The sequence below is a fragment of the Xyrauchen texanus genome, chromosome 36, assembly GCF_025860055.1.
Source record: "Xyrauchen texanus isolate HMW12.3.18 chromosome 36, RBS_HiC_50CHRs, whole genome shotgun sequence".
NCBI lineage: Eukaryota > Metazoa > Chordata > Actinopteri > Cypriniformes > Catostomidae > Xyrauchen > Xyrauchen texanus.
In genome coordinates, this window is record NC_068311.1 from 24,965,289 (window position 1) to 24,976,886 (window position 11,598).

At 36.2% G+C, this 11,598-nt stretch overlaps 1 protein-coding gene across 1 annotated transcript; it reads right to left on the reverse strand.

Annotated features, from left to right (window-relative positions):
• Nucleotides 1–1,251: 1,251 nt before the first annotated feature.
• Nucleotides 1,252–10,210, reverse strand: LOC127629530 (calcium-activated chloride channel regulator 4A-like). Its single transcript, XM_052106608.1, has 14 exons — nucleotides 10,061–10,210; nucleotides 9,747–9,884; nucleotides 9,498–9,648; nucleotides 9,213–9,318; nucleotides 8,924–9,086; nucleotides 8,493–8,723; nucleotides 8,134–8,358; nucleotides 7,847–8,027; nucleotides 7,614–7,720; nucleotides 4,760–4,975; nucleotides 4,401–4,665; nucleotides 2,661–2,825; nucleotides 1,780–2,007; nucleotides 1,252–1,634 (listed from the first exon to the last, which is right to left on the reverse strand). The coding sequence occupies exons 1-14, from the start codon at nucleotides 10,208–10,210 to the stop codon at nucleotides 1,252–1,254; spliced, it is 2,709 nt and encodes a 902-aa protein (XP_051962568.1).
• Between the last annotated feature and the right edge of the window lie 1,388 nt (nucleotides 10,211–11,598).

The window sequence follows — 11,598 nt, forward strand, 5'->3', positions numbered from 1 at the left end:
TTATAGAATATGAATCATAATAGACCAGTGATGGACTGGCCATCTGTGGCAGCAGGACTTTTCCAGATGGGCTGGTCGAACATTGGGCCCCACTCGCTGCTACCCGATTAAACCAAGCTGCGTGAGAGCAGAGCAGTGCATCTTATCCCAAACCTGCTCTGCGCTTGCACTGTGCAGTCCCATGGTATACACAGAGCAACATTTAAAAATCTGAAAGGCTCCATGTAAACCTCTTTGAAACCAGATTAAACAGCACCCGCATTCTAAACAGCAGTGACGAGGTAAACAGGAAAACATTGTGTCATTGTATTCTTTTCAATCTACACATCACCATTCTTATTGCATTGCAGTTAGTAACACTAATTGTTGAAACTATGGTGGTTTTGCAGAAATATTGTATATTTGGGGAACATAAGTAACTTTAATGGCAGTTGTTTTTTATAGTCGCTACATGGATATTGTTTTTCATAATTTTCGATATCATAGTTTGTTTTTTAGAAACCATAATTACATCTGGTAACGAGGATCATGGATATACCTGTGATCACCATGTTCTTACTTAAACCACAATAAAACTCTGGATGCAAGAACTTTGGTAAATGTTCATAAAAGCAAGTACAAATGAGAAATTAACAAGAGCTTTGAAGTCTGGACCCCTGTGAATTAAGGATGAAGCTATGAGTTTCCCCCCTCTGTAAATATGTTCAGTTCTAATGAACTTTAATGAAAAAAGTTGTCAATAATTAAGATCCTGATGAAAGAGAAATATCAATAAAGAAGTCCTACTGTCATAGCCTTTCATAGATTACTGTTTACAGATTTTATTATTGTTAAAATCAGTGAATTCACATCTCCCTCACAACTGAATCAACAGTCAAATGTACATTTCAATGCGACAGAAAATATGCAATATTAATATTGATAACTGCATTTGAAATTCAATAATAATAATATCACTATCTATAATAGTATCACCCCCCCCCCCCTCCCTTCAGTCAGCACACAATGTCTTTGAGAACAAAGTTAACTAAAACACATTTAAACTACAAAGATAATTTCACAGAAATGCCCGTAATTTGTATTTCCTGTAAGTGTTCAATATAAAGAAACTTTTCAAAAAATGTAAAAAAAATTAAGAAACTTTGCTGATCAGAATGTTTAAAAGTTGTTTTTTAGTAATTTACAAATTAGGCAAAAACATTATTTATAGAATTTGTTTTAATCTTAAATATAGGATGTTGTCTAAAAACTTTAATGTTTTCTTCGTCTTACTGCCCATGTGGTTACAGCAACAATAACACATACTGCCATAGTTACAACACAAACAGAGATGACAATAGCTGTCACGTTCAGGCCTGGGTTTGACGTTTTTGCGGGCTCAGGAATTGGACTAAGGATAATCTTTGATGCTTGAGCAATGTTAGATATTTCAGATTTTGTTTCTTCATCCTCAGACTGTACAGCAAAGAACAGTATTGTGCCATTTTGGATTGTAATATTGGGTATGAATGAATGCTGTTCAACTGATCCAGCCTCATGTGGCAAGACAGCAGATGTGTTGACTAAATAAGCAATGCTGAAGTTTAATCGAAGCATGTCAAGGTCATCGCTCCATCTGATCTCATAGGATTTCACTTAAAGGAAAGGAAACATGCTTTTTAAGAATTCATGAACATCAATTCATGCAAACAACAAGACATTTGGTTTAGTTAGTAAAGAAGAAAGAAAATGTAAAGTCTTGTATCTTAAATATTTGAAAAGTAATATTCAATGTTTTACCTGTTCCTTGGTCAAGATCCGCACCAGGAGCCGTCCAGTTGAGAAACACAGTGTTCTCTTGGATTTCAGCGATCAGATCTGTGATTTTGTTTGGAGGGAAATTTGGTGGGGTTGTTCCTGTAGGAATAGACACCTCAAAACTCTCTCCAGTGGCTGTTCTGGTGAAGCTTCCTACTGTAACTGTTGGCTCAGTAATTGGAGGCTTTGGAGGGTTCAGCTCCACTACACCTGAAAATAGAAGAACCACATGAATCTAAATTAATCTGACAGTGATTTCAAAAGGAAACAATTTGAACATCAAGCACTTGTATAACAATTTCTGCATATATATCTCTTTTGTCTGTTCTCTATCCAAGCAGTTAAAAAGGTGATTGGCTATTGTAAAGACTCTAAATCACATAAAATAAAGATGGCAACAAAATACTAAGACGTTATAATCAGCAGCAGATATGGTGCAAGCTGATAAGTTATTTGAACTTGTTATCTATTAGCCAATCTGCTTGCTTACATGCACAATTTAAATGGTTTCAGTTTGTAAATCATTTACTGCAGCGCACTGCAAGAGTTTTCTCTGAAACCCTCCACCTCCCCAGCTTCATTTGTTTAGATCAGTTACATGGGGATTGTATACTTTATGTATGTCTAATTGTGTAGCATCCATGTCCACATGCTTAACTCAGTATGTATGTGTATGTTCTAGCAGTAGCAAGTCTCCATTCTTTCTAGCAGCAGCAGCATAGCAGATCTAGTAATACACAGATTAACATGCTAAATCTTTCTGAAAGTTGTCATAACTGAAATACTGTTATAGATGCATAAAACTAAAGTTACTACAAAGGGTTAATTGTTTATTGTAAGTCCTGATTGATGTCATGGTTTACCATTCACTACATATCCAGGCACATACAGAGCACCACCCGTTCTTTGGAGAGAAAATCTGGCTTGCACATCTTCATTCTTCACTCTTACTTTCAAGCTGGTCTTCCCATTTTGTAACTGTGTGAAATATCTGGAATATATGCCATCATCTTTGAAAGCATCAGCTCCTGTAAAAGATAAATTCTTGTTTGATTTGAGCACACAATTGTGGTCTAAGAGATCAGGCATCTATATATACTGTGTAGTAATGCATGCACTTTAATAATGTAATGATGCCTGAGGCACCATTTGGGGTTCCTCACAAGTCACATCAGAAGAACCCTCTGGAGATACTCTAGGCATTCAAGGAGACACAAATATCCTATTTATGTACTCAAGGAACTTCAACATATATTTTAAGTACCTCAAAAAGCCTTTAATTTATGATCCAGGTTTTGTACCAAGATATTGAGAGTGTGCTCAAAATCAATGGTGGGTTGAGTGCATCTTTTTAAAATGTATAATTTGGTTGTGCTCTATCAGGGATGTTATACAGGTCCTTCTCAAAAAATTAGCATATTGTGATAAAGGTCATTATTTTCCATAATGTAATGATAAAAATTAAACTTTCATATATTTTAGATTCATTGCCAACTGAAATATTTCAGGTCTTTTATTGTTTTTAATACTGATGATTTTGGCATACAGCTCATGAAAACCCAAAATTCCTATCTTTCCAGGAGAAAACCTTGCCTACAGATTTTTGTAATGAACATTACAAAGGACACTGATTATTTTCCAGAAATTTGTATCACCCCTAATTTGAAGGGGATGAGTGGACCATTGTTGGACTTAAAAGGTTTAGAAGATTTAAATGTAAGTGAAACAAATAGTAAAGTTTGTATAAGTGTTGTTTAAAGGTTTAAAACTAAAAGAAAGAGTTGATATAGTTTGGAGGGATAAATTGGATACAGAGCACAATTTAAACCCTGTGTGGAGAATTCTATATAAACCACCTTTAAACAAAAGAGCAGGAGATCTTCAGTGGAGGATTTTGCACGGCACAGTTGCTGTAAATGCTTTTGTGAATGTGATCAATCCAGTTGTTATTAATGCGCTTTAAACCTTTTGTGGTTTGAGAGAATCAATCTTTTACTGTTTATTGGAATGTACAAGGCTTTTTGATTTATTTGTCATTCTTAAAAATTGTGGGAGGAAACTTTTTAGGTTACAAACTGGTAATTACAAGAGTATTATGCTATAAATGTGGTTTACGAGGACATTTCTAGTGTCCCCATAATTCAAATGTAAAGATGCAGAAAGTTTTTTGTGAGGGTGAAGTTTAGGGGATAGAAACTATAGTTCATACATTATAAAATCATTATGTCTATGGAGAGTCTTTATAAAGATTGCCACACCAACATATGCATACATTTTGACATCTCACATTATTTACAGTGGGGTTGAAATGTCACTGCATTATTAAAATTCTTCACTTGTGCATTCGATAATCCATGTTATCCCAGCATGATTTGAGAATATACTTTGTTTTCAGTTTTAGAATAGTTACCTAGAAATAGTACAGCATTTTAAATATTTCTTATTCATGTCACAACATATCTTTAACATTTAATTTTTTTTAAATCATACAACTTTTTTATTTCCATGTTTAAATTAGATTTAAATGTCAGATTTTCAATGCAAACCTCACGATACATCTGAGGTCAAGTACATACATGAAAACAGATTTAAAGGTAATTTACCTGCTCCGTTGTCCAGGAGTTGTAATGATTGTTTGAACCCAGATGTTGATTGCAGTGTTGCCCACACTTCAGTATTGATTACAGGCCTGTAATTCTGACTAACCTCAGCAAACACCATCATGGGTTTACTGCCGTCACTGAACTGCTGGTTCATGTGGGCTTTGACAATGACCGGAGGAACATCAGCACGAGCTGCTTGACTTGTTACTGTCATAGTCAAGGACTGAAGTTTTCCACTTAAAATACTGTATTTCCAATCTCCAGGCTATCAAATACAAGATAAGGAAAGTAGATTATGATTAATTAACACTATGAGTTTGCTGTATATTAGTTAAAGATATATAAATATATAAATATACCTCTGCAGTCCCTGGAATGTTTAAAGTGACTGTCTTTGTCAATGCATTTTGAGTCATATTTGTTTGATTGTAAATTGAGCCACTTGGTGTCTGTATGTAAACACTAGGTAAACTTGTTTCATAGATTAATACAAAGTTGGTTTTGTTCCCAACAGTCTGATCCACTGATACTGTTCCATTGAACCAATCAGCTGTTTTTATTCCAACACTCTCTAGCTGCAAGAAAGCAATGATATTGAGAACATATTATTCATAATATTGGTGACAATATTCATGGCATAATCAAAGTACACTGCCTGAAAAAAAAAATGCTTTGGATTTAAATAAGCAGATACTTAAGAGCCTATTATTGGATCATTATTGCAGTGATTAATATGTTTCAGCTGTAACAATTCTTTTAACCCTAACTGATGCAGTGTGTAGCTCCTCATTTCTTAAACAACCATGTCGGAATACGTATCCCGTGATCATGGAAAAGATGTCAATGTGTTTCAGAAGGGGCAAGTTATTGGTCTGCATCAAACAAAGAAAACAACTAAGGAGATTGTGGAGTATTTCCACACACAATGTGACAAGAATTTACAGGATTAGGACTAAACAGCTGTGTTGCCACAAGAAAGACACTTGTTAGCATGTAAGCGGAGTAGTGATAATTCCACCTGAGCGGAGAGCGCATTTTTGAAGATTCCACTCCTCTCTCTCAGGCCGCTCAGCGCTGCTCGCTCAACCCAGAATGTGCTTCGTGATATGCTGCTTTGAAATAACCAATAGGCCTGAGGTTATGGAGCTCAAACTCTAAAGTATATATCAAAGTTAAGAACGAGGAATTTGAAAGGGAATGTGGAGAGACCATGAGAATTAGCAAATATTCCTTTTGGAATCGTACGTCACATTGCCAGAGAGCATGAGGATGTGCTGCGTGAACATGGCAGTGCAGCAATAGGTGAGCTTGTAGGCTACACTACTATTCCATAATAAATTAATAGATAAGGTATCTTGTTGTTTTGCCATCATGTCAGTGCAGCTGCCAGCTAGATGCAGGCCCGGTTCTGCAGGGTTGTGTACCTTAGAGCACCCTCAATTGAAAATGTAAGCTTGATAATACTGTATATTGGCAAAGCATTTTTACTTGAATCCCTGCAAACACACACAAAAAATCCCTGCATCAAAACTAAAAACATGTATGACCTTTAAGTTGGGTCCTAATTTGCAGGTGCAGCATTCTGCTTTCATGCCTCCATTGTACAACTGAGCAGTTGATTAGTAAATATTTCCACACTCGTATAGAGAATTTCATAGCGGAATAATCTCACTTAATCGACCACCTGTTGCTTTTGTTTCTTCTTTGGGATAAAGTGGCACATACCTGCTGGTCAGTTTCCCAATGCCAAATCCACACCTTAATGATAAGTGAAACTGAAAAACTGACTCTAGATTAGTGGTTGCGGATAACATCTTCCGATTTTGCTTTTATGTGAAGAGAAAAAAGCTATAAATGATTGTACATCATTTAAGAAATTTGTTTTTGTTTTTTTTTCAAGGCAGTGTTATTTGTGAATTAAATTTTTTTTAATTGTTTTGGGATTATTAAACATGATTTCATCTAATATATTTTTTGGACAAAATCCCACTTTATGTAAGACAAATATTTTTTATTTGTTAAACCTTGCTGTACATAAAGACATGATTGTTTGATGCATATAAAGTCCAGATTAACTTTATGCTGCTTTAAAAATATCAAGGATATTGGCCACTGCAGCTACCCCCCTGTGTACATGCTTGGAACCAATTATACTAAAGAGAAATTTATGTCAGAAAAGGATTTGAGCGAATGCTTTTTTACCAGTGAGCAGAGTGTCTGCTTGGGCTGTGAGCGTTTGAGTGGAGCGCACCGGCATTGAGCAGGTTATTGGCGGGAGTGGTGGCTCAGTGGTTGAGGCTCAGGGATACTGACCAGAAGGTCGGGGGTTCAAGCCCCAGCACCACCAAGATGCCACTGTTGGGCCCTTGAGCAAGGCACTTAACTCCAAGTTGCTCTGGGGGATTGTCCCTGTAATAAGTGCACTGTAAGTTGCTTTGGATAAAAGTGTCTGCCAAATTTATAAATGTAAATGTTATTGAGCAGAGTGTCACACCCCTCTGCTTCGCTCACATGCGCTGCTTGTTAGTGATGCTAATTGGATAAAACAACTTCATTTTGCTAGGAAGCAGAAAGATTGGACTGTGGAGCAACGGAAAAACGTCATGTGGTCTGATAAGATTTACCCTATTCCAAAGAGATGGGCACACCCGTTATGAATAGTGCCCACTGTACACGACTCTGAAGGCAGTGTTGTGATCTTGTGTTGATTCAGTTGGTCAGGTCAAGGCTCAGCAACGTTATGCAGCAATAAAATGAAGTCAGCTGACTACCTCAATGTATTTAATGATCAGGTTATCCCATCAATGGATTTTTTCTTCCCTGATGGCACAGGCATATTCCAGGACGACAATGCCAAGATTCATCTGGCTCAGACTGTGAAAGAGTGGTTCAGGGAGGAATCATTTTCACACATGAATTGGCCACCACGGTGTCCTGACATTAACCTCATTGAAAGTCTTTGGGATATGCTGGAGAAGACTTTACAGAGTGGTTCGACTCTCCCATCATAAATACAATATCTCAGACAAATATTATTGCAACTCTGGATGGAAATAAATGTTGTGACGTTGCATAAGTTTGTTGAAACAATGCCATGAAGAACATGCATCGTAATCAAAGCTAAAGGCGGTCCAACTAAATATTAGAGTATGTAACTTTTTTTTTTTGCCAGGCAGTGCAATATAATATATTATGACCAATCACTTGCCAAACCTGAACTGGTTCTTTTGTGTAATCTCCACTTGATATGGTTAGTGAAGCAAATGCATCCACTAGCTGATTAGAAAGAAGATCATCACCGGCTATGATAAATTTCCCCCCTAATTCCAACATGGAACATAGTAGGATTATCCATTTGCATAAGATAATAAAGTGGCTCAAAAATAATGATTTTACTCAGGAATTTGAAGAAATAGTAAGTTGTTTATCCTACCCATTTAACCTACCTGTGCTTTCTGCCATCAACTTCAGTGCAGCATCTGCACTGGGACCCAAAGCTATTGTATGAATAATGGCACCACTTTGTATTGCAGTTGGAACACAATCATTAAGATTGTCTGATGCCTCACCATCTGTCAGAAAAATTATTTCATCTCCTACAACATCCAAATTGTCCTTTGTAAGTACCTAATGGATTTGAAGAGAAAGAGCAATGGCTTAGGACAATCCATACACTGTATTTACATCATAAATACACAAAAAATAAGTGCATAATTAATAATCAATATGCCACCTCTAAGCCTTCATTGAGGCCTTTACAGATGTATGTGCCACCATTTGCAGTACTTGGCAACTTTTTGATGAGATTCTCTCTTGTGGTCTCACTGTCAATAAGAGTCAAGCTGCTAAGAGTATTAGCATTAGAACTAAAGGTCACAATTCCCACACTGGCTTGATCCTCAATGATGTTCCGGAGGAAAAGTGTGACGGCTTGCTGCTGTCGAAGAATTCTAGAGCCCTTGAAAAAGTATGAAATATAAAAAATAAATATGGATGAAAGCGTTCCTTATTAAAATATGTGTGTATATATCTTAAATATATTTGATCTAATTGATCTGTTTTCAAGTGAAGTAAATGTATGTTTTTGCATACGTGCATGCTTCCTGAGACATCAAGCACAAGACAAACAACCCGACTCATCCTCTGCACAACTTTGAAAGATGGAGCTGGTGGAGGGGTTTGCAGGGGTTTTAGAGAACGAAGGGCGCCGCTGTCCACAGAATCCTCAAATATTACCGTCCATGTCGCTTTGTTGTCACATTTTTTATTTTGCATGTTTGGGGCAAAAATATTGTGCTCATGTTCTTTACAAAATGCACTCACCTGAAACCAAAAAATTTCTGATTATTATCAGATACAAATTTTGTCAAACATTTGCTAGGACTTGTGTCTGCTGTAAACTCATGGTTGGTCGTGGTTTGACAGATTTCATATCATCAACCGAATGGTATTCAGTACATACATTTAGAGGTCCATTTTACACTAGAAACATGACATTTAAATCACATACAATCTATACTTACAGAATCTAAGCTTTGTATGTACATTATTGAGCTGTTTGTGTTCTGCTCTTTGTTCGGCACAAACTGGCAATCCTTGGTAGGGAGTGAAGTTTGTGGATCAATGCTGCAACTATTTGATCCAGTAGTCTTGTCATAAAACACACCTGTTATGTCTTTGCTACACCTAAATATTAGCAGAACATTTATATTTGCAATCATTCTAATCAGAGGATAATTTCACAGTAGGATTTATTTTTTGTTTAAAAAACATTAAACCTGAATTGTGGACTGAGATGAGTCAGTGTATTACCTTGTAGCGTCATAGTGGCCATAAGAAAGATAAAACGGATTTTCTTCACTGTATTCATCAAACACTCCCCATCTCAGATGAGCCCATTCATGCACGAAAACCCTACCTGCATACAAACAAACAAGCATTACATTATATATTAACAATGTATTTTAAGTTATAATGCATGTTAATGCAATCAGTGGAAAGATGACACAATGATGTTAAACTATCACTGTTATATTACTTAAATGATAAATATCAGATGCAAAATGGTTATACAGAAGAAAGACTAATAACATTCACCTCTTGACCCATAAGGTTGAGTGAGACTGTCGTCTAGGAGGAAATTTGGAGTGAAATGAATGTACTGACTCTCAGATCCACATTCTCCATACTGTCTAGTGTAGGGACCATCACCATATGCTGGATTCTGTTGATCAATTCTTATTTTGGCCTGCGTTTGATGTAGAAATTGTGCCATCAACATCCAATGTGAATAAAGTTATTAAACATTTTTATTCTGTACGAGGAGAACATAAAAATATATGGTACCTTTTCAAAAGATTCTGTTCTTGCTCTATCAAAATCCTTACTATTCCATTGGGCTGGAACTAATATAGCAACTTCTTTGAAATAAACCTTTTGATCCAAAGCTTGAAAAAGATATTCAGAACCTTTAGTAACCATGTCCTGTCAGAATGAATGTCAATATTAAATTTAAATGTGAATATGCTATACAGACAGACATTAAATGTGCAGGTTCTAATTTGCTCAGTGGCAAACACTGTCAAGAACACAAGTTAAGAAAAACACTACTAGTCTTTTACTATTGGCTCAAAATTGTATGTAGACAAGCAACTATTTACCTTTATTTTGTCAACGAGTGTCTTGTCCTCTGGTACTGCCGAACCGATTGCAATGACAATATCAACGTATCCATTCCCATCTAGTTTGATTCCAGTGGAGGTGGACGACAGCAACATCCATACTGAGAGAAACACAGCTCTTGAGTCCATAGCTGCAGAGTAATGAACAGCAACTCAAGAACCCCGTTTTAAACAATGTCAGGTCACAAATTAACTTGTTGGCAATGGTCCCAGATAACAGGCATTTATTGTCATAATCTGTTGATACAAATCTGGAACCATTTACAGTTGAGGTCAGAAGTTTACACCTTAGCCAAATACATTTAAACTCAGTTTTTCACAGTTCCTGACATTTAATTGTAGAAAACATTCCGTCTTAGGTCAGTTAGGATCACAACTTTATTTTAAGAATGTGAAATGTCATAATAATGGTAGAGAGAATTATTTATTTCAGCTTTTATTTCTTTCATCACATTTCCAGTGGGTCAGAAATGTACATACGCTTTGTTAGTATTTGGTATCATTGCCTTTAAATTGTTTAACTTGGGTCAAACATTTTGGGTAGCCTTCCACAAGCTTTTCACAATAAGTTAATGGAATTTTGGACCATAAACACTACAAATCACTAATACTAATACGTAAAATTACATCTAAAAAGTAATCACATTACAAACGACTGTACTTTTAAGTAACTCTCTAAAACTTTTCATTGAAAATGTTCTTTCTGCTCAACAAATTCAAAATAGTGTCCATTTCCACCGTGTTCATTATCTCACACCCTTCCGCTGTCCCAGAACAGACGTTTACATGAACATATTAATTCATATTTTAAATGTATTATACTGTAACGTAGTTCCATGGAGAGGAGGCGAGAACCGGCTTGTCAATACAAATAATATTTTAATGAGAACTTAAACATAAGACACAAACACACACATGACGGACATGTCCGTAAACGATCTGTCTCTCCCACACAATCCTCCGCAGTCGGCCTTTATCCCTCTCGGAGGCTTGATTAGCCTCAAAAGGGACCGGGTGTGTAGAATCACGACCCGGCCCCGCCCTGCCACATATACGTAATATTATTTTAGAAATATGTGTAACCTAAGTAATGCATTTAAAAGTAATTATTTAAATTAAGGGTGTGTTCAGCTTTCCAATCAGGTTGCGACTTTTTACTGATGCCTTTGGTTTTGTATTGTTGGGTTCGGTGTTAAAAATGCTAGTGTGAAAGTTAAGGTAACTGTGATCTGATTACAAGAATTTTAAATGTAACACATTACACCAGTTTTTGGACTGAATGTAATAATTTGTAATCGGATTACACTGAACTGAATAGTAGACATTTACAGTAAAACATTTTTTAAAAAATAACAGGAAAGCCCAATACTCAACGTTAGTACTCAGCATCATGTTGGTAAGGATTTCCCACTTTACAATTAAAAAAGCTTATCACAGGGTTAAAGCCTGGTCTTTTTGCTCTAACACATGAATTGACTTGACCAATCTAAAAAAAAAAAAAATGTAGTCTGAAATGA